Source organism: Saccopteryx bilineata, chromosome 2 (assembly GCF_036850765.1).
Source record: "Saccopteryx bilineata isolate mSacBil1 chromosome 2, mSacBil1_pri_phased_curated, whole genome shotgun sequence".
Taxonomy (NCBI): Eukaryota; Metazoa; Chordata; class Mammalia; order Chiroptera; family Emballonuridae; genus Saccopteryx; species Saccopteryx bilineata.
The window spans coordinates 129525763-129549756 of NC_089491.1; the positions used below are offsets into that span (position 1 = coordinate 129525763).

The following is a 23994-nucleotide window of genomic DNA, read 5'->3' on the forward strand; positions in this document are numbered from 1 at the left end:
GGTAGTTTTCAGGAAGAATGTGGCTTTGGGTCAAAGTAGGGAGGGAACTGTATGTACTCTAACTTAGAAATCTCTTGAGACATAAAAACGAGACTCAGAGACATGGACTAGAGTGTGGTCGTTAGAGGGGGTAAGGGAGGCAGATGAGGGGCACAAGGAAAACCAGATAGAAGGTGACAGGAGACAATTTGACTTTGGGTGATGGGTATGCAACATAAATGTCAAAATAACCTGGAGATGTTTTCTCTGAACATATGTACCCTGATTTATCAATGTCACCCTATTAAAATAAAAAAATCTCTTATTTTTTTACTTCCAATGCATCCTTTATTTTATTTATTTATTTTTAATATTTGTTTTATTGATTTTAGAGAGAGGAAGGGAGAGAATGAGAGAGAGACAGGAACATCGATCTATTCCTGTATGTGCCCTGACCAGGGATTGAACCAGCAACCTCTCTGCTTCAGGAGAATGCTCTAATCAGTTGAGCTATCTGGTCAGGGTACATTATTAATTTTAAAAAATAGATTGGATTCTTCCTAAGTAGGCAAAAAATAGCTTGGAATTAGTTTTATTAAATATCCCATTACATCAAATAACCACTGCGTGTATTAAAATGTTGTAAACTACAATATTTTTATGGTGCTAGCTAGAATTAAAACAATGAAGATAGAAAACCAGAAACATACCTAGAAAAATTTAAAACATTGATATGTATTAATAGTAATTCCACAAAAACCAATGGGGGTGTTAGTTTTTTCAATGGAAGTTTTAGGAAGATTGGCTCTCTGGAAAAATTTTTTTTTATTAAGTGAGAGAAGGGGAGGCAAAGACACAGACTCCCGCATACACCTCAACTGGGAGCCACCCAGCAAGCTCCATACAGGCGATGCTCTGCCCATCTATGCCGCTGCTCTGTTGTTCATCCACTGTGCTATTTTAGTTCTTGAGGCAAGGCCATGGAGCCATTCTCAGTGCCTGTGGCCAATTTGCTCAACCATTCAAGCCAATCCGCAGGAGATAATAAAGAAAGAGAGAGAAGAGCCCTGGCCAGTTGGCTCAGTGGTCGGCCTGGTGTGCAAGAGTCCTGGGTTCAATTCCCTGCCAGGGCACACAGGAGAAGCGCCCATCTGCTTCTTCACCCCTCCCCCTCTCCTTCCTGTCTGTCTCTCTCTTCCCCTCCCGCAGCCAAGGCTCCATTGGAACAAAGTTGACCTAGGCGCTGAGGATGGCTCCATGGCCTCTGCCTCAGGTGCTAGAATGGCTCTGGTTGCGACAGAGCAATGCCCCGGATGGGCAGAGCATCGCCCCCTGGTGGGCATGCCGGGTGGATTCTGGTCGGGCTCAGGCAAGAGTTTGTCTGACTGCCTCCCTGTTTCCAACTTCAGAAAAATATAAATAAATAAATAAATAAATAAATAAATAAGAGAGAGAGAAGAGGGAGGGCATGGGGTGGAGAAGCAGATGGCCACTTTTCCTGTGTGCCCTGATCTGAAATAGAACCCGGGATATCCACATGCTGGCTCAACACTCCACTGCTGAACCAACCAGCCAGGGCCATGGAAAATAATTTTTAATTTAAACACCTGAAGTTAGTTCCTTTCCTTATATTGTATACCTTAAATTAGAGACTAGTTAAATAATTTCACCTATTTATTCATTCAACAAATATCTGTTGAGTACCTACTATGGGCTTGTATGGTATTCAGAACCTATTCTTTTCACATAAAGATGTCAGAGACTGTAGGAAGAAAGACATGTCAAAGAGAAAGTAGGCAAAAGTTGATTGAGGTGAGACTTCAAGGAGGAGTTGACTTTATTGTATGAAACAGTAGGAGCATGAAGAGGTAGGGGGGAAAAAGCTTTTCAGCAAGGATACAATTGTGTGAAGACTGAAAACTATGTAAAATATTTTACTTTCTGAAAACTGCAAAAAGTTGAGTAAGGAAGCTATTGACATTTTGTACAAAAGCCATCTTGGTCTTAACTTCCTAGCCAAAAGAATTCAGATGGAGAAAGACAAGTCCAGTGACGGATGTTGTACTGACCACTGGTATGAAAAATAAAATGTACAAATAAAGACATTAGTAGGCAGAATTATTTAAATTTGTTACTGTGGTTAGTGTTTACAATAAAAATTGTGCTTATCTTTTCAGAATCATCAGTATCTGAGGAGAGAAATAATGTTAAGGAAAAGCAAATCAATAATTTTAAAATACTTTCTCAATCTCTTGAATGGAGCTTTCTTGGTAAGAATTTTCAAAATTATTTAGTCTAAAAAATGTAATGCATTTTTATTGACAATTACCAAAAATCACATTGACTCTTTTTTATAGGTTCTTGGACTTTTACTCATGGGATTTGGTGCATGGCTTTTATTCGACAGAAATAATATTTTCACTGTTCTAGGTATGCATCTATTTTCCTTTTTCTTTCTGAATGAAATTGCATATATGATTTATTCAGCAGGTGGCAGTATTTCTCTAAAATTCAGTTTTCCTCTGAAGATCTTTGGCAGTTGGTTTTAGAAACATCTTATGAAATCATAGGACATAAATTCAAGACCATGAAAGAAAGAGAATTTGGGGAGAGAAAGCTAGAAATGTTGGACAAGAAGAATGAGAGAAATGGAAGACTGTGATTATTCTGCTAACTCTGGACCTTTACAGATATGTAGACTTGAAAAGATAATGGAGATCTACATAGATTCACTGCCCAAGTTAAATATTCTTTTTTAGAACTCAGTTACTATCTATTCTTATCATCACGTGATTAGAAACAAAATATTCCCTGTGCAAATGACCTAAGTATCCATCAGCATAAAGAAGATATGAGATACATATATACATACATATATATGAATAATATTCTTATAATATATATATGAATATAGCTACATATTATTCAACCATGAGAAAGAAGGAAATCCTGCAATTTGTGACACCATGGATGGACCTTGATGATAAGTGATATAACATGGATAGAGAAGAAAAAATAGTTTATATCACTTGTATGTGATATAATCTAAAGAACCTAACTTTGTAAAAACAGAGTAGAATGGTGGTTATCAGAGGCTAGAGGATGGGGAAATTGGAGATGTGTTGTTTAGGGGTACAAACCTATAATTAGTAGATAAGTAATTTCTAGAAATTTTATGCACAACATAGTAATTATGGTAAACAACACTGTTTATAAACTTCAAGGTTACTAAGTTACTAACTCTTAACTATTCTCAACACCAAAAAATGGTGAATATATGGTAGGCTAACAGCATTAGCTAATGCTACTATAGTAACCATGTTGTCGTATATAAATGTACTAACACTCTCTACCTTTTGAACTTACACAATGTTTTATGCCAATTTTATCTCAGTACAACTATTTCCCATAGGATTTTGAATTTGAGGGTGAGACTCTAGGATTAGTCTCACCCTCGGGAGCCAAGATTATTGAACACAGAACCTGTCAGCAACCATATATTACCTAATGAATTGAGGCACAGCAGCAGCTGGTCTGGAGGACAAAGTGAGAAGACTCAGATTCCAGAGAGAGACAGATAAGAGAGATATCATCCACCACTCATTTTCACAAGGCCCAAATGCATCTCCATACTTTCCCTGGTTATTTTCCAGATATTTTTTGCATGTCTGCAGTATTTATTAAATAAAATTTTTATTTTATTTTATTTTTTTTATTTTTTATTTTTTGTATTTTTCTGAAGCTGGAAACGGGGAGGCAGTCAGACAGACTCCCACATGTGCCCGACCGGGATCCACCCGGCACACCCACCAGGGGGCGATGCTCTGCCCATCTGGGGCGTCGCTCTGTCATGACCAGAGCCACTCTAGTGCCTGGGGCAGAGGCCAAGGAGCCATCCCCAGTGCCCGGGCCATCTCCTGCTCCAATGGAGCCTTGGCTGTGGGAGGGGAAGAGAGAGACAGAGAGGAAGGAGAGGGGGAGGGGCAGAGAAGCAGATGGACGCCTCTCCTGTGTGCCCTGGTCGGGAATCGAACCTGGGACTTCTGCACGCCAGGCCTACACTCTACCACTGAGCCAACCGGCCAGGGCCTATTAAATAAAATTTAATATATATATAGTTTAAAATTTTCTACACTTATATAAATATATATTTAAAATATATTTTCTAAATATGAATAAAATAACTGAATAGATTTGACTTTATTAAAAAAAACTGTAGATCTTTACATTGTCCTTATTTTGCCATATCATGTCATGCTGTGGTCACTGTGGACTGAAGTTTAATAGCCTAAGGATTATTTTCATATAAATATTCTTGACTGGAAGAAAGAACCACATATCGAGTACTCACTGTCTGTATGTGGCTACCTTATTGGACTTAGCAGATATAGAACTTTTCCTTTTTTTCAGTAAGTTCTACTGAATAGTAGTACCATTAATCATTAAATACATGGCAAAAGCATGTGCTATCAAGTCAATTTATTTCTTAGTGGATATCAAGTAAGAAAAAATGTTTATAGGAAAAATAAAGCTAAATAAAAAGATTTAATAAAAAGTGCTACAAAGTATTAAATAGTTTAGCTAAACTTCAGCTATTTCTAAGTGCTTAGTATCTTAATTCTTTTCTCTTTGTATACTTTACTTATGGAAAGTATTTATGATATCTGAGGGCATTAGGGGTTTGCTCAGAGTAAATGGCATGTAAACATTTCTGTCCTTCTCTTCCCCACAATAATGACAATAGTAACTTACACTTATAGAGTGTTGACTATGCCTTGCACTAGTCTGAGCACTTCCCATCCAAATCTAATATAATAATGTATTAATTTGTGTGTAGCAAATCATTTTCTTTTCCTGTTCCACTTTGGACTTGACAGATAACACTGGGGAACAAAACTTTTGTTGCATCCACAAAAACACTTGTTCTTACCTAATTCAAGTGTGCTGATCTCAAATCTGACTTTAGTTTATCTCTGTAAGCTACAGTTTTTATTGCAATTCAAGATTTTAGATTTTCATCTTATTGTAAAATTTTCAACATTTAGTTTAACATAATGAAGTAGAATATCTTCTTGGGCATCATCTTTGTGAAAATATAATAATTTATATAATGCAGTAAATACACTAATACACTAAAATATATGATTACATCATAATTTGTCTACAATTTCAAAATAGAACATATTAAAACACTTATTTTAATCATAAAATTTATGCAAAACTTATTTAAATTCTACAGGCAAAAATTTGCGTTTGTAGCTCTTGAGTTTGCATACTTGTTGAGGACAATCTCGTTTGATGCTCCAGAAGTTGTCTGCTCATCACTAACAGCTCCAAGATTTTTCGGAAACTTATCAAGGTGACTGTTCAGGAAGTGAATCTTAACACTCATGTTACATCCAATGTTGCAGAAAACCAACAGCATACTTTGCCAAGGAGGTTCTTTGTAACTGCCACAAAAGACTGCCATGCTGCTTTCTCCTCCTTATTCATCTTCCTAGCAAATTCTTCGTCACATATGAGGGTTCAAATTTGAGATCCATTGAATACACTCGCTTTTATCTTCTCAAAAGACAAAGCAGGAAAAGCAGAAATAATATGTTCAAAGCATTCACTTTCTCTATTCAAAGGCTGAACAAACTGCTTCATTAAGCCAAGTTTGATGTGAAGTGGGGGGAAAATGATCCTGTCTCGATTAACTACAGGTTCATTGACAATATTTTGCATCCCTACTTCCAGAGCCTCATGTTTCAGCCACTCTTTCTGTGTCCAGTTTTTCTCCCAAGCTTGGCTGTCCCACAAATACAGAAAGCAAGAATACTTCATGAGACACATACAGGTGGATAGCTGACAGTGATGAGCAAAATCTTGAGGAAATATACAGAAAGGCTATCTATTTATCTGGAAGGTAAGTTATTTAAAAAAGAAAGAGAGGGGATCTACCTTCCAGAACCAAAGTGGATTACAAACTAATTTTAAGAACTATCATCTGGAAAAACCACCTTTGGACTAAACTAAGAGGACTCTTCAACCAAGGAACACTGAAGAAGCCACACCAAGACTGGTAGGAAAAGCAGAAATGCGGAGAGGGCTGCCCAGCTCCCCGGAGCGAATGGCAGCCAGGAGAGACTCGTGTGGCGGGAAGTGAGTTTAGCAGAGAGGGGAGGGTCCTGAGCCCCAGGAACAAAGCCCCAGCCTGCAGCCCCAGAGCCCAGAAGAGGTGTAAGGACAGTATTTAGCTGGAAACAAGTCAGGATATTGTCTGTGAGAAAGAATCTGATTTCTCAGACCCAGGATTCTTCTTAAAGGGACCGCGCAGAACACCTCTCTCACAACCACTCACCCGGGGCTCCGGGGAATGGGGAGAGAAGAGAATACCAGAGTTGCAGGAAGAGAGTGTAATCTAGGAGGCACAGGGAGAAACATTTTGGGAGACAGCCACCCTAACCCCTGGGTTGAGTCACTCCCCAAATCTGAAGTGAATATTTCCCCAGAAAACAGCAATACCAGCAAAGGGAAGCAGGAGAGCAGTCAAACAAGCTCCCCCATGGCACTCAGAGCAGAGTTGCTTAGGAGGAGGGAGCTTTCGGGGCTACAGTAGTGAGTCTTAGGGTCTGAGCTGCAGTGCCTGCACCCACGCAGCTGAGGGCTCGCCGGAGGGCAGGTGGCAGCGGGAGACAGAAACGCGGTTCTGTTGGCAGGGGCGGAAGCCGGCTAGCCAGCACTGGGCTCAGGTGTGAGCTCAGTCTTGCCTGGCTGGGGAGGAGGGGGCGTGCAAAAACGGTCAAGTCCAGCTGCTGGCAGACTATAATTCAGCCTGCAGGAGAAGGGCGGGAACCCCGGAAAGGGTGAAGACCAGCCCCTGAACAAGGGCACAGGAGCACAGCTCTGCCCGTGCAAACAAGGCTTGTGGTCTGACTTGGGAGCCAGCTCCTCCCGCGGGGGTGGAGCCAAAAGCCCAGAACAGGCGGAATTCCGCTACTGAACTGAGCGTGGGCACGCAGTCCTGCCCGGCAGGTAGAGCCAAGGCTCCTCCTGCAAGGGTGAGGCGGAAGCCCAGAAATAGGCGGAGACCCGCAGCTGAGCAAAGGTGTTCACCAGTGCCCTCAGGAAAGGGGCGGGGCAAAGGCCAAGGCCACCAAGTCTTGTGCACCTGAGCACGTGATCACAGCCACTCCCGTTAAGAGAAAATGCGGAGGCAGAGAAATGCAACACAAATGAACCAAGAGAAATCCCCAGAAAAGGAACTAAATGAATCAGATATAACCAAATTACCAGACGCAGATTATAAAATAACGATTGTTAGGATGCTCAAAAATATTAGAACAACAATAGATGGTCATTACAAAAACCTATATAAAGAAATAGCAAGTATAAAAAAGGACATTGAAATAATAAAAAAGAATCAGTCAGAAATGACAAATACAATATCTGAAATAAAGAACACAATGGAAGGATTAAAAGCAGGGTGGATGAAGTGGAGAATCGAATCAGGGAGTTAGAGGACACAATAAATAAAGGCACGGAAGCAGAGCAAAAAAAGAAAAGAGACTCAAAAAGTCTGAGAAAACTCTAAGAGAGCTCTGTGACAACATGAAGGGAAATAACATTCGCATCATAGGGGTTCCTGAAGAAAAAGAGAAAGAACAAGGGATAGAGACTTTGTTCAAACATATCATAGCTGCAAACTTCCCTCAATTAAGGCAGGAAAACATCTCACATGTTCAGGAAGCACAGAGAACTCCATTAAGGAGAAACCCAAAGAAATCAACACCAAGACACATCATAATTAAAATACCAAAGCTAAGTGATAAAGAGAAAATATTAAAAGCTGCTAGACAAAAAAAGACTATCACCTACAAAGGAGCCCCCATAAGAATGACTTCTGACTTCTCAACAGAAACACTGAGGCCAGAAGGGAATGGCAAGAAATATCCAAAGTAATGCAGAACAAGAACCTACAACTAAGACTACTTTATCCAGCAAGGCTATCATTTAAAATTGAAGGAGAAATAAAAAGCTTTACAGACAAAAAAAAAACTCAAGGAATTCACTGCAACCAAACCAAGGATGCAAGAAATGCTAAGGGACCTGTTGTAAACAGATCAAAGGAGAAAAAGAATATAGCAAAAGAGGAATACAGTTTTAAGGAATAAAATGGCAATAAACAATTACATATCAATAATAACCTTAAATGTAAATGGATTAAATGATCCGATCAAAAGATAAGAAAACAGGACCTATACATATGTTGTCCACAAGAGACACACCTTAAATCAAAAGATGTACACAGATTGAAGATAAAAGGATGGAAAAAATATTTCACGCAAATGGAAATGAAAAAAAAGCTGGGGTAGCAATACTTATATTAGACAAAATGGACTTTAAAACAAAGACCATAGTGAGAGAAAAAGAAAGTCACTACATAATGATAAAGGGAGCAATCCAAAAGGAAGATATAACCGTTATAAATATTTACGCACCTAATATAGGAGCACCTAAATATATAAAGCAGACTTTGATGGACTTAAAGGGCAAGATCAACAGCAATACTATAATAGTAGGGGATTTCAATACCCCATTAACATCATTAGATAAATTCTCAAGAAAGAAAATTAACAAAGAAAAGCAGACTTAAAGGACATATTAGATCAACTCGATTTAATAGATATCTTCAGAACCTTTCACCCTAAAACAGCAGAATATACATTCTTTTCAAGCGCTCATGGCACATTCTCTAGAATAGACCACATGTTAGGGCACAAAAGCGGTCTCAACAAATTTAAGAAGATTGAAATCATATCGAGCACTTTCTCTGATTACAATGGCATTAAACTAGAAATCAACCACAAAGAAAAACTGAAAAACATTCAAACACTTGGAAACTAAATAGCATGTTATTAAATAATAAATGGGTTAACAATGAGATCAAAGAAGAAATTAAAAAATTTCTAGAAACAAATGATAATGAGCATACATCAACTCAAAATTTATGGGACACAACAAAAGCAGTCATGAGAGAGAAGTTTATAGCATTACAGGCATACCTCAAGAAGCTAGAAAAAGCTCAAATAAACAACTTGACCCTGCATCTAAAAGAACTAGAAAAAGAACAGTAAGTAAAAGCTTGAACTGGTAGAAGGAAGGAAATAATAAAGATCAAAGCAGAAATAAATGACATAGAGGCTAAAGAAACAATACAGAGGATCAATGAAACTAGGAGCTGGTTTTTTGAAAAGGTAAACAAGATCGATAAACCTTTAACTAGACTCACCAAGAAAAAAAGAGAGAGGACTCAAATAAATAAAATTAGAAACGAGAGTGGAGAAATAACAACTGATGCAACAGAAATACAAAATATTGGAAGAAAATACTATGAAGAACTGTACGCCAAAAAACTAGACAACCTAGATGCAATGGACAAATTCCTTGAAACATATAATCTTCCAAAAATCAATCTGGAAGAATCAGAAAACCTAAACAGATCAATTACAACAAATGAGATTGAAACAGCTATCAAAAAACTCCCCCAAAAGAAAAGTCCTGGACTTGATGGCTTCACAAGTGAATTCTACCAAATATTCAAAAAAGAACTAACTCCTATCCTTCTCAAGCTATTTCAAAAAATTCAAGAGAAAGGAAGACTTCCAAGCTCCTTTTATGAGGTGAGCATAATTCTTATTCCAAAACCAGGCAAAGACAACACAAAGAAAGAAACATATAGGCCAATATCCCTGATGAATTTAGATGCAAAAATCCTCAACAAAATATTAGCAAACCAGATCCAGCAATATATGAAAAAAATTATACACCATGATCAAGTGGGATTTATTCTTGGGAGGCAAGGCTGGTACAATATTTGCAAATCAATCAATGTGATTCATCACATAAACAAAAGGAAGGAGAAAAACCCACATGATAATTTCAATAGATTCAGAAAAAGCATTTGAGAAAATCCAGCACCCATTCTTGATCAAAACTCTCAGCAAAGTGCGAATACAGGAAACATACCTCAACATGATAAAGGCCATCTGTGACAAACCCACAGCCAATATTATACTCAATGGGCAAAAATTAAAAGCAATCCCCTTAAGATCAGGAACAAGGCAGGGGTGCCCACTTTCACCACTCTTATTCAACATAGTTCTGGAAGTCCTAGCCACAGCAATCAGACAAGAAGAAGAAATAAAAGGCATCCAAACTGGAAAAGAAGAAGTAAAACTATCATTATTTGCAGATGATATGATAATGTATATAGAAAACCCTAAAGTCTCTGTCAAAAAACTACTAGACCTGATAAATGAATTCGGCAAGGTGGCAGGATATAAAATCAATACTCAAAAATCAGAGGCATTTTTAAAAATTTTATTTATTAAATTTAATGCAGTGACATTGATAAATCAGGGTACATATGTTGAGAGAAAACATCTCTAGATTATTTTGACATTTGATTGTGCTGTATGCCCCTCCTCAAAAGTCAAATTGTCTTCTGTCACCTTCTATATGGTTTTCTTTGTGCCCCTCTCCCCTCCCCCAATGCCTCTCTCCTTCTTCGCCCCCTCCCCCTTCCCCCCACCCCCACCTCTGTTGCCATCATATTCTTGTTCATGTCTCTGAGTCTCATTTTTATGTCCCTTCTATGTATGGATTCATATAGTTCTTAGTTTTTTTCTGATTTACTTATTTAACTCCGTATAATGTTATCAAGGTCCATCCATGTTATTGTAAATGATCCGATGTCATCATTTCTTATGGCTGAGTAGTATTCCATAGTATATATGTACCAAAGCTTTTTAATCCACTCGTCCTCTGACGGACACTTGGGCTGTTTCCAGATCTTCGCTATTGTGAACAATGCTGCCACAAACATGGGGGTGCATTTTCCCTTTTGGAGCCGTTCTATGGTGTTCTTGGGATATACTCCTAAAAGTGGGATAGCTGGGTCAAAAGGCAGTTCGATTTTCAGTTTTTTGAGGAATCTCCATACTGTTTTCCACAGTGGCTGCACCAGTCTGCATTCCCACCAGCAGTGCAGGAGGGTTCCCTTTTCTCCACATCCTCGCCAGCACTTTTCTGTGTTGTTTTGTTGATGAGCGCATTTCTGGCTGGTGTGAGGTGATATCTCATTGTGGTTTTAATTTGCATTTCTCTAATGGTTAGTGATATTGAGCATTTTTTCATATGCCTATTGACCATCTGTATGTCCTCTTTGGAGAAGTGTCTATTCACCTCTTTTGCCCATTTTTGGATTGGATTGTTTATCTTCCTGGTGTTGAGATTTACAAGTTCTTTATAAATTTTGGTTATTAACCCCTTATCACACGTATTGTCAAATATGTTCTCCCATTGTGTAGTTTGCCTTTTTATTCTGTTCTTGTCTTTAGCTGTGCAAAAACTTTTTAGTTTGATATAGTCCCATTTGTTTATCCTGTCTTTTATTTTCCTTGCCAGTGGAGATAAATCAGCAAATATATTGCTCCGAGACATGTTGGAGAGCTTACTGCCTATGTTTTCTTCTAAGATGCTTATGGTTTCACGGCCTACATTTAAGTCTTTTATCCATTTTGAGTTTATTTTTGTGAGTGATGTAAGCTGGTGATCTAGTTTCATTTTTTTGCAGGTAGCTGTCCAATTTTCCCAACACCATTTCTTAAAGAGGCTGTCTTTACTCCATTGTATTTCCTTACCTCCTTTGTCAAATATCAGTTGTCCATAGAACTGTAGGTTTATTTCTGGGTTCTCTGTTCTGTTCCATTGATCTATGTGCCTGTTATTATGCCAGTACCAGGCTGTTTTGAGTACAATGACTTTGTAGTATAACTTGATATCAGGAAGTGTGATACCTCCCACTTTATTCTTCCTTTTCAAGATTGCTGAGGCTATTCGTGTTCTCTTTTGGTTTCATATAAATTTTTGGAATATGTGTTTTTTTTGTTTTTTTTTTTGTATTTTTCTAAAGCTGGAAACGGGGAGGCAGTCAGACAGACTCCCGCATGAGCCCCACCAGGATCCACCCGGCACGCCCTCCAGGGGGTGATGCTCTGCCCATCCGGGGTGTTGCTCTGTCACAACCAGAGCCACTCTAGCGCCTGGGGCAGAGGCCAAGGAGCCATCCCCAGCGCCCGGGCTATCTTTTGCTCTAATGGAGCCTTGGCTGTGGGAAGGGAAGAGAGAGACAGAGAGGAAGGAGAGGGGGAGGGGTGGAGAAGCAGATGGGCGCCTCTCCTGTGTGCCCTGGCCGGGGATCGAACCCAGGACTTCCGCACGCCAGGCCGACGCTCTACCACTGAGCCAACCGGCTAGGGCCGGAATATGTGTTCTATATCTTTGAAGTATGTCATTGGTATTTTAATTGGTATTGCATTGAATTTATAGATTGCTTTGGGTAATATAGACATTTTAATGATGTTTATTCTTCCTAACCATGAGCACGGTATATGTTTCCACTTGTTTGTATCTTCCTTGATTTCTATTATCAATGCTTTGTAATTTTCCAAGTACAAGTCTTTAGTCTCCTTGGTTAAGTTTACTCCTAGGTACTTTATTTTTTTTGGTTGTAATTGTGAAGGGGATTGTTTCCTTAATTTCTCTTTCTGACTGTTCATTGTTGGCGTATAAAAGTGCCTCTGACCATCGGCCCCATCTACGACACTGTGGACGAGCCTAGAGTATTTCTTCCAAGAAGCAGGTAAACTGATCTCATTTGCACAAGGGCCACTTAACTATGTCTTGCCTGAATAGTCAGGTTTTTTATTCTTCCCTTGAAGATCTCTGTTGTGGGTGTTGATAGTCCTATTTTCTGCTGCTTTGTTTAATATATAGTGTTTCCTTTATTCCTCCTACCTCAATGCCCCACTCATATTTCAGGCTGGGACCTACTCCTAATTTAGAGCTCTCTTTCTCCCTTTTGCCAACTTCTATTATGAATCTACCTTTGCCACCCAGCTTAGTGTATCCCAAGGTTCTCTTTACCATGCCACAGTCACAGAGCTCCAGGGAAAAGCAACTTGGTCTCATCCCTCCAGGCAGAGGAGAACAGAAGCTCCATATCCACGCATGCTGCAGATGGCTTTTCCAGTCTACCTGAATCATTACCAGGTTGAAGCAGCTGTCATTGGGACTTGGACATGAGCCGCAAAGTATAAAATTATGACAACAATTCCAGTGCCATGCGGACTTTTCCTGGATGTGGACTTTTTCTGGACTCCTGCTCCTTGTAACAGCTCCTAACAGAATGAACTGGGGTTGGGTTGCATTTTTCAGGGATTTGGCATGGTGTTGGGGCCAACTTGGACTTGGTGAACATGTTAAGGACACTATTCTTTTATGGATTCCTGCTGTATTGGCCAAGAGTTTGCTTAAAGGCTATAACCCCTGTAAAAAAATAAAATAGAAGACTAGATAAAGAATATGTGGCACATAAAAAATTTTTTTTTTCATAAGTAGGAAGTCACACTTCAAACTATGTTTCCTGATCTCAAGGAATTTGAGGAACAAAGACTAATATTTTTTCCCATTGAATTTTGAAGAAACCCATAAGATTTCCATAATATCTTGCTCCAAGTCAAATAAGATTTTTACAATAAAATGACTTATTATATGTTAAAATATTACATATTTATTAGTCACAAAAAAAAGAAAGAGAGGGGAAGGATATTCTAGGCTTGGAAGAAACTGTGAATACAGTTTTTAGTGAGCATTTAATCTGTGTCCAACTGTTCTAGGCACTGGGCATAACAGTCTCAGTGTACATGGGAACGTACCTAAGTAAGTGGGTAGTTAGAGTCAATGTTGTGAAATGTTAAAAGAGGTGTAGAGACATGTTTCTAAGGAAGCATAGAGAGGGGACAGATTTTGTGGCTAGAATGTGATGAGTTTGACTGACGTCCGCTGGCTGAACATTAGTTAGATGTCAGGTGCCACCTTAAAGCATCTCTAAAATAGGCTGAGATATATTTGCAAGGCAGGAATTCTCCAGGAGGCAGTTGTTGTCCCAGCATTGCTTTGACATTCAGCACCTACAGCTCACTTCTGTGCAAACAAATCCCTGTGACTACTGCGCTGTCGTGAAGACTGTGTGCTCCCTAGTTCTCTGAGCATCTCAAACTTGGGAATGCTTGCCGGGGGCACTCCTTCTATGGTTTCATTTCTGTGTTTTGCTATTTATATATTTAACAATGACCCTCTTGCTCCTGCGCATTCTGCTTTTGTCTCCTGGCCCTCACACACTGTTTTCTCTTGAGTTGCCTCCTGCTCTCTTTGCTTGAACAAGTCATCCTACCCATTATTCAGGCCTCAGCTTGTAGGAGCTTTTCCCAGGGTTTTCTCTGACCTACCAGACTCTAGAATAACTTAGACCCCTCTGTACTTTTTTTTTCATGGACTTATTACGATAACATTATATAATATATATAATTATTTATTTGATATTTATTTATTTTGTATTTTTCGAAAGTGAGAAGCAGTGTATGGTGGGGGTAGCAGCAGACAGACTCCCGCATGTGCCCAACGGGGATCAACCTGGCATGCCCACCAGGGGGTGATGCTCTGTCCATCTGGGGTGTCGCTCTGTTGCAACTGGAGCCATTTTAGTGCCTAGGGCGGAGGCTATGGAGCCGTCCTTAGCGCCTGGGCCAACTTTGCTCCAATGGAGCCTGGATGCAGGAGGGGAAGAGAGAGATAGAGAGGAAGGACTGGGGGGGAAGGGTCGAGAAGCAGATGGATGCTTCTCCTGTGTGCCCTGACCAAGAATCGAACCCAAGATTTCCACATGCTGGGCCGATAAATATATATATATATATATATATATATATATATATTGACTCAACTGAAGGATTGACAACGGCAGTAACTATGCTTGTGTTTCTGTTGCTTTTTGCTGCATTTCTGGTGCCTACCACAGAGGATGGTATCTCAGTAGGTACCCAGTAAAATAATTTTTGAGTGAATCAATTTAAAAAAAAAATACTTCGTGAAATCTCTCTGTTGTCCTAACAGGAAATTTACCATTTTAAGATCCACAGAAATGATCCAGTTATGCTCCTCATACTTCAGAAAGTCAAGGACAATTTTTATGTCATTCTTACTAAGTCATTCAATCTGGGTTGGCTAAACTGCTGAGGAGTTAATGACTGCTTGGCATCAGAAGAAGACCATTCATATTCTACAACAATTTCCTCATGCATCTTATCAAAATACACTTGATCACTATGTTCACTTTCTTTGTCCTTAGAAGAAATTAAACCATTGAAAACTGGAACTGGGAGTGTCTCAGAGTGTGTGATAGGTCGTATTGATGAAGGAATATTAGGATATGTGATCATATGCCATTTTTTCTTGCCGATGCCCTTTGTATGGATCAGACAGAAGTAACAGTCACTGCTGTGGTCCTTAGGTTCACGCCAAACTATGGGAATAACAAAAGGCATTCCTTTGCATTTTCCTTTTTCCAGTCACGTAGCATTTCCTCACAATTATGACACACAATATGAGGAGCCCAATTCTTGTCTTGATCGCCAAGGGGAACTTGAAAAAAGGCAATAGATGCACGTGTCACAAATGATGAAATATTGAGCCTTTGAAGTTGAAGTGTGTAGCAGCCACATATATAACAGAAGGTGTCAGGACTATTCTTACATTTACGCCTACTCAAAGAAGCCATGATTCAATCTTAAAACAAAATAAGAGGGTGCTTTTATCAGATAATAATTTTTACATTTAAAAATAACTACAATTATGTAAAAGTGATGTTTGTAAAACATTAATTGCCTTGTGGGTATGTTCAATCCAAGAGTCGTTGCTCTTTAACTCCAATTTAAAAACCAATACATGCCATTAACTAACAAAAAGAGATTAAAATTGCATAAAAACTAGAGCATGCACCAAAAAAAAACGGATTTCATATTTGGAATCAACAATGCAGAAATATATAGAAACAGTTCTAAAAACTCTTGCAACAGAAAATGAAAAAAAAAATTGTTCCCCAGTGAATTCTCATTAACCCTAATGTTCTTGCTTGTGAGAACTCCCCACAAATGCAGTAGAAATTTATTTTTTAAGATTTTTTTTTCAAAAAAAATGGATATTAATGTAACAAACCAGAAGGAGACTACTGAGTCATTATGGAACCCAGGTTCTTTCTATACTGTGCTCTGCTATTCCCTAAGTGTCTTTGATTGCTAAGCCGTCACGGGCTCAACCAAGTTTACTTTCTAGGCTGTGAGCTGTGGAAAAGCGAAGTGGAAGGCAAGTGGTTTTCTGTTTTAATGAAGGAAGGCACACATTACTTGTATGTTTAAAACACTTAGTGAAATCTCAGTTAAGGTTTCAGGACATGGAACTGAAAATAAGTAGTTTGAGAAAAGAAACACTGGGATCTTCCCTCTTTTTATCCCATCTTTCAATTAATCTACCTCTTTTTAAAGTATTCTGCCCTCACCTCTCCATTTGTAATAATATCATGCCACCTAAATTTCCCATCTATCCTTTGCCACTATAATAGCCCTAGGAGCCTGTGCTCTGATCTCCTTTCTTAGCCATCCTCCAAATTGGCTGGCTGAGTAATCAATTTAAATGGCAAATTTAACCATGAAACATTAAAAGCTTCTCTCTGGTTCCCCACTGCCATTATATATCCAAAGGACAAGTGTACAGCATCTTCTACATATAAGGCACTATCCTGTGAGCTGAGGATACAACAGTATTCAAGAAAGACAAAGGTCCCGTCCTCATGGAGTTTAATTCCAGTGAGGAGGACTAGAAAAAACATTCAAAATGCCTATAATTTAACCCCTGCAAACCTTTTCAGTCTCAGCAGCCTCAAACTGGGAGCACCAGCAAAGCAGAGCTTCCTACACACAATGCACTGTTCTGAATCTCCAAATACGTCTACTATTCCACTGTGGGTATTTCTAATCATCACTTAAAGCTCAAGCTCAGATGTTAACTTCTGTAGGAATCTTGACTATCAACAACCCTCCAAACTCCACCCCCTAACTGGACTAGGTGCTTTTGTACCCAAAGGTGTGCTGGTAAATATTTAATAGGTTTTGGAATAGAGAGTTTTGATTTATGGGTTTTTTTTTTTTTTTTTTTTTGCATTTTTCTGAAGCTGGAAACAGGGAGAGACAGTCAGACAGACTCCCGCATGCGCCCGACCGGGATCCACCCGGCACGCCCACCAGGGGGCGACGCTCTGCCCACCAGGGGGCGATGCTCTGCCCCTCCGGGGCGTCGCTCTGCCGAGACCAGAGCCACTCTAGCGCCTGAGGCAGAGGCCACAGAGCCATCCCCAGCGCCCGGGCCATCTTTGCTCCAATGGAGCCTTGGCTGCGGGAGGGGAAGAAAGAGGCAGAGAGGAAGGCGCGGCGGAGGGGTGGAGAAGCAAATGGGCGCTTCTCCTGTGTGCCCTGGCCGGGAATCAAACCCAGGTCCTCCGCACGCTAGGCCGACGCTCTACCGCTGAGCCAACCGGCCAGGGCGGTATTTTTTATTTCTATGATTCAACTAACTCCCACCATGGCCAATTTTAAGGTGTCAATGTGAATTAAGTTGGCTTTTATATTTTGAGAAAAATTAACAATTGCCTTTTATGAGCCAGAGCAAGCTCGCTCCAGTACACTGGTGCCTCTCTCATAGAACCTATGGCATGTTTAATATATTTATTTTTCTTGCTTTTAAACAAATATCTGCTGAGCACTTAGTGCTGTACAGTCTATGCCATACCATTAAGCATTTAACAATTAGTATGTTGAATATATAAATATTCTCCTAGCACAGAGATCTGAATCTAGATGCAGAGAGAATAAAATATAGCTTTAATAGGGCCGTATTAACAAGAAACTCAGGGTAACTTAGCCAACATATTTTAGGTACTTAAACATTATTTGATGAATAAATAAATACAGAAATGGTGTACCTTAGTTGTAGAAGAGTTTTCTTCAGAAAAAAATTGTCCTATTTTATAGAATACAATGAAAGTAAGTTAAAGGTAAAGAGAACTTTAGAAACCAAAGAAATTCTTCATCATGTCATTAAAGGAAGAAACGTTGTTTCTATAAGGAAGAGAATCTAGAATAAAGTTTTAAAAAGAGAGAAAGAATCTTAGTGGTTTGGCAACAGCTGCTTAGGGAAAAGTTGGATTGCTGCATTTGTTACTAAATAAAAAGCAAATATTACTTAACAATAACTTATTTTTATCATTTCCACAGATGAAGATAATCACTTAACAGTTTATATTTTTGGAATTTTGACTGGAACTGGATCAGCTATTGTTCTTTTTTGTCTCTTGGGTTATTTAGGAATTCACAATGAAATCAGATGTCTCCTAATTTTGGTATGTATTTCACTTCAATAGCCTGAATGTGGCCCTGACCTGTTGTCTCAGTGAATAGAACTTCATCCTGGCATACTGACATCCCAGGTTTGATCCCCACTCAGGACACACATAAGAAGTGACCATCTGCTTCTTGCCCCCTTCCTCTCCCCCCCTTCCCTTCCCAGAGCCAGTGACTCCATTGGTCTGAGCCTCAGGCACTGAGGATAGCTCAGTTGATTCAAGCATCAGCCCTAGATGGGGGTTGCCAGGTAAATCCTGGTTGGAACGCATGCAGGAGTCTGTCTCTGTCTCCCCTCCTCTCACTTAAAAAAGATAGCCTGAATGTGTATCTCCACTTTTGAGTATCCAAGTCACACAAATGAGCTGAATAATTTATGTTACCATAACACTTCAGTCCAGTGTGCCCTTGAGCATAAGGCAAGCACATAACGAAGCACCCCCTTCCAAGAAACTGTTCCAGGTTGGATTTTCTTGAGGAGTTTTCCATGGATCAAATCTGTTCTTCAGCACGAGCACATTTATATATTAATTTTTAGCCCAAAGTTAATAAGGATCTGTCTTCTAAGGTGAGCTACATAGTAACCAAATTTAAGACTATGAAGAGTAATATCAAAATAAAGTATATTAAAGTCAATGAGCATTTATTTTAGTAGTAATGGAAACATGCTTAGCAAGCAAGAGCAAACCTGTCCTGTGGTCAGTGCATTTTCTCCTTGTGGGCCTGCATGTAGGAAACTAATTCTAAGCTGAGATTACAATTTATTACTTAACAAAAAGGAATGTAACTGCTGAGAGAGGCCAACCCTAGCCTCTGGCTAGTACTGTCTCTTTCTCAATGCATGTAACATGAAAAATAACTTATAATCAGGACTATAGACCTAACATGAACCATTTCCCCATACATGTGATAGGCATGAATCACAATTCACACACTTAGATAGGATAGTTTTTAATATTTCTTTTAAATCTAATTAATTTTCATTTATAGGCATTCTCCTGCCAAGAAGATAGAAAATTTAACTGGAGTCATTGTGTTTTACTGGGAAGAATAGAGAGATAGTTATTTTTATTTAGCAGTGAAAGTCTAGGTAGACACCCTGGATACTGGTTTTCAGTCTATAGTGGTCAAGGGAATTAACTAATTGAATTTCCTTCTGTGACAGTTTTAGATCTGAAAGAAGGTGGAATCAGCAACAACTTTATCAGGCCACATTATCTGTGAGGGGTCTCAGGAAATACTATCACTTCTTTCCATCTTACTCTTATCTAAATGTTCATTGGTATTTTTTTCCTTCGCTATTTGTTTTAAAATTTTTACCCATGTATATGAGAACAGGACATTTCAACATGTATATTTTAAGACTGAATATTTCACATGATGTATACTTTCCCATCATTGAAGCATCTAAAAAATGTATGAGAAGCCTTGTTTTTATCTCTCTGTTTGTTTTGGTTTAGTACGCAGTACTGTTGACGTTGGCCTTTGGTGTTCAGGCTGTACTTTCATCACTCATCTTCGCAAAGAAGGAGGAGGTATAGAAAGATCATCCTTTCACTTGAAATCTAGAGAAAGTTGGATAACTTAGATTATTGATACCTATCAGCCTATATATTATAAGCTAAATGTAAATATTTTTGAGGAAAAAAAGTATCAGTGAAATTTCTACAATTCTATACAGGAAGAAGCCAGATATCAGACTGGAGGGGTGAGCTCAAGAACTTGTCTTTTACTCTGTTTGCAGAAGACTGAGTATGTTGCAAATTACAAAGAGTGGGATGGGAGAGGGGACGATGCTGAGTGTGGGAAATCCAAAATTGACCCCCCAGCCCACCTAGGCTACCACTGCTGACCCAGTCACTTTACTGTATTCTATTCTTATAAAGAAATACCTTTCAACTTGTACTAATTTGAATATAGCAATTTTATTAAGATGGACTGAATCATTCATGTTTTTTGCACAGTTACGGTCTATAATTATAGTTAAATTAATTAGGTAAGTTCCAAATAAAAAAATCTTTTCCTAACCAAATCTACTTACAGCCTACAGTTACATTTAATTCTTTAAGAAATGTCAGTGTTTCACCCTGGCTGGATAGCTCCATTGGTAAAAGCATCAGCCACAAGCGCAGAGGTTGCCTGTTCAGTCCCCGGTCAGGACACATATAGGAACAGACTGATATTTCTGTCTGTCTATTTGTCTGTCTGTCTCTCTCCCTCTTCCTCTCTGCCTAAAATCAATAAATTAAATTTTTTAAAAATGTTTATCTTAAAGAAAAAGAAAAGAAATATCAGTGTTTCGGTGCAGGCAGGCTCTTTGTGTCATGAGAGAGTGCCTCATAGTGGAGAGAGCATGGACATGAAGTCATACAGATTCCATATGACTAGAGACCAGCAAGATACTTAATAGCCTTAAGCCTTTCTCTTCATCTGTATGGTATGGTTAGTGTCTGCTTACCTTATAGAGTTATTATTAACTGAGAATCTTCAAAGTTCCTGTCATAGAGGGGCTATTTAAGATTAGTTCCAACCTTCCCTTTATTAATTTAAAATGAGTCCTGAATTAATTCCTCTGCTTTGTAAATTTCAAATTCTATTTGTAAACACCTAATTAATGTCCAAATTCCAACAAAATCTTCCTATCAGTGATGGGATTCAAATAATTTAACAACTGGTTCTCTGCCCTAATGACCGGATATACCAAAAGGTAGTTTATTATTTCATGCATTAAATACTTAAATAAGAACAATAAAAGAGGTGCACAAAACTAGATTATGCTATAAGAAAGTTTTAAAATGTTAATAAAGATATTAAAAAATACCTGACAAAAACCAAGAAAACTTGTTATTTAAGGTATTTCCATATTGCTTATTTTATTTTATTTTATTTTTTGGTAGAGACAGAGAGTCAGAGAGAGGGACAGATAAGGACAGACAGACAGAAAGAGAGAGAGATGAAAAGCCCACGCTCAAGCTGGCAACCTCGGGATCTCAAACCTGGGTCCTCTTTATCCCAGTCCAATGCTCTACCCACTGTGTCACAACCTAGTCAGGCTCCATATTGCTTCTTGATTGGCATCCTCACTTCCAATTTTTTTCACCTACGGACAGAATGAACATTACTATGGGCGCTTAGAATATGCTGTTGCACAGATGAGCTTTAAAAAAGAGAAAAGAATGTAAATTTGTGATTTCTACATTGGGTGGCTGCCCAGGCATCCACCTTAGAGAGAACCCAGATTACAAGTGCCATTTTACAACCAGTTCGCTAAATTCAACAAAAAATTAGGTATCGGTTCTGCCGAACCGGTGCAAACCAGCTGAATCCCACCACTGCTTCTTACATAAGACCACTGCCCCCCAACTTTATTTGCTCTGTTGTACGTAGCAGCTACCCTGGATCTAACCACCCAGGGGTTATTGTTAATGTCCTGGCATTTTTAGCTAAAACTTGTTCCCCTTACAACCAAATTGTGTGTGTGTGTGTGTGTGTGTGTCTGTGTGTGTGTGTGTGTGTGTAGCAGGTAAGTTTTGTAAAGCTGCTTTGGTGACAAAACACCAGGTCTCTACCCATCAACGTTTTTTTTTTTTAATTTCATTGCTGATTTGAGAGAGAGGATGGAGGAGAGAGAGAGAGAAAAAAACATTGATTTGTTGTTTCACTTATTTATGCATTCATTGGTTGATTCTTATGTGTTCCTTGACCAGGATTGAACCTACAACCTTGGTTTACCGGTCGCTGCTCCAACCAATTGAGTACCCAGCCAGGGCCCAACCCATTAGCTTGTAACTGTTGGAACTAGTGATAAAACCTGAACATAATAATACTGAAGGACGCTTAACACGTAAATATAGTTTATCAGCATCACACACCCATATTTACTAAGTATTATTCACATACTCCTCTCTTTCTACTTTAAAAATAATAAGAATCATATAATAATAACTATCATATACCAGAGACTGTCATTAGCACTTCTTAGGCATTATATTACTGGTCCTCACAACAATTCCTAGAGATGCATTGTTAGTCTGACTTTCTAGCATGAAACTGAGGCTTTGAGAGGAGAAATACTTGCTGAAATATATCATGGCTACATGACAGAGCCTGGGCTCAAACCCTTGTTAGTTCATCCCAGAGATAACAGCTTTCTTTACATTGATTTGTCCTTCTACATTCAAAGTCGATTAAGGTGTCCGGAGCCTCTATAACTCTTATACCCTTTACAGTGCTTAATTTGGTGTTGGAGATGCACTAGGGCTTCAGTAGCTGCTTGTCAAATTGAATATGTGTGAGGGAATTTTGTTTGTGTAGTGGTTACACAGATTATTTATGGAACTTACTTTACTCTTCTATACTAAGATGTTTTTCAGAAGCACTTTGTATTTCCCAAATAATGCTTAGAAGGAAAATGAGGACATAAGTCTGTCTTTTCCCCACAGCAATATAAAATGGAGAAACATCATTTTCTATTTTAAATCAAAATTAAGTTAGAGAATAAGTTAGATAACTTTAGAATAAGTTAGATAATTTATCGCTCTAAATAACACTCCATATTATTCTAAGCTTCTTAAATATATTAAAGCATAAACATATAAGTAAATGTATAAGGGTTTAATTTGTACAAATGTTTTAATTATTATAGTATCCCCACCACTTATTTAGTTTTTGTTATTGAAAGACAGCATAATAGAATAAAATGTCATTAGCCTGGGATTTAAATAAACTAGTGTTAGAAGTCTCAGCTCCTCTTCCTTATTTATGTACACAAAGCAAATTATTAAATTCTCTGAGTATCTGTCTCCTGGCTCATAAAATGGGTATATTATATGTTCTTTCTAATGTTTGGCATTTTTGAGGACCAAATTAGGAATTATTTATGAAAGTCATATGAAATTTTTAATGCTTAAGTTAGACGAAATGCATCAACACTCACTAAGACTGCTAAAAATAGTTAAAAGGAAGAAAAAAACAGCATTTAGACATAAGCAGAAAACAACAAACTGACTCTGAATACTCTTTTATGAGGAGTCATAGGAAAGTTTCTGTCAAAATTTTACTTTTAATGCAATTCTCAATAGGTTCACCAAGTATGGCGTGATGAAATTGATCTAGTCATGTCTCAGTATGGATCTCAAGATGTGCCTGAAGACAAACCTAAATGGACGATTCTGAGTGCTTTACAGAAAACAGTAAGACAAAATTAGAATAAAACTAAAAATTAGATGTCCAAGGTGAACACTGTAAGGTAGGGGCAATACAGAGAAGACTTGGAGACAGGGACAAAGGAATGAGACGTTCTTCTACGAGTATCTTTCAAACAAGGTGTAATAGCATTGTCTCCGCTTACAGATCTTAGTTTTAACTTCCTTTTGTAACTTTAGTTCCTCTTCTAGTTTAATTGATGTGCATTTTTCCCTGATTTCCCTATAAAAGTGTTGATGGGCTTTTGCCAATTTTGGTCATCTGCCCTCCTGCACCCATGGGAGGTAAGTCTGAGCACAGTCCCTATGGGCAGCCAAGTATGTGATGGTTCTAATTTGGTCCCGAATATTAGGATTGCCACACAGTAGCTTTGTGACTCTGGACTAGTAATTTTCTTAACTTCATGTTAGTAAAATGGGCAGAATAACGCTTACCTCTGGTTGGCAGGAATAAATGGAGTAATATTATATGGAAT

General features: G+C 38.6%; 1 protein-coding gene across 1 annotated transcript in view; it reads left to right on the forward strand.

The window, feature by feature from the left end:
• Positions 1–23994, forward strand: part of TSPAN19 (tetraspanin 19) — a 34379-nt gene that overhangs the window by 5677 nt on the left and 4708 nt on the right. The window contains exons 3-7 of the mRNA XM_066254801.1: positions 2157–2249; positions 2337–2409; positions 18189–18313; positions 19775–19849; positions 23396–23506. Coding sequence (XP_066110898.1) covers positions 2184–2249; positions 2337–2409; positions 18189–18313; positions 19775–19849; positions 23396–23506 — 450 coding nt within the window. The 5' untranslated portion in view covers positions 2157–2183. The remainder of the gene's footprint in view (positions 1–2156; positions 2250–2336; positions 2410–18188; positions 18314–19774; positions 19850–23395; positions 23507–23994) is intronic.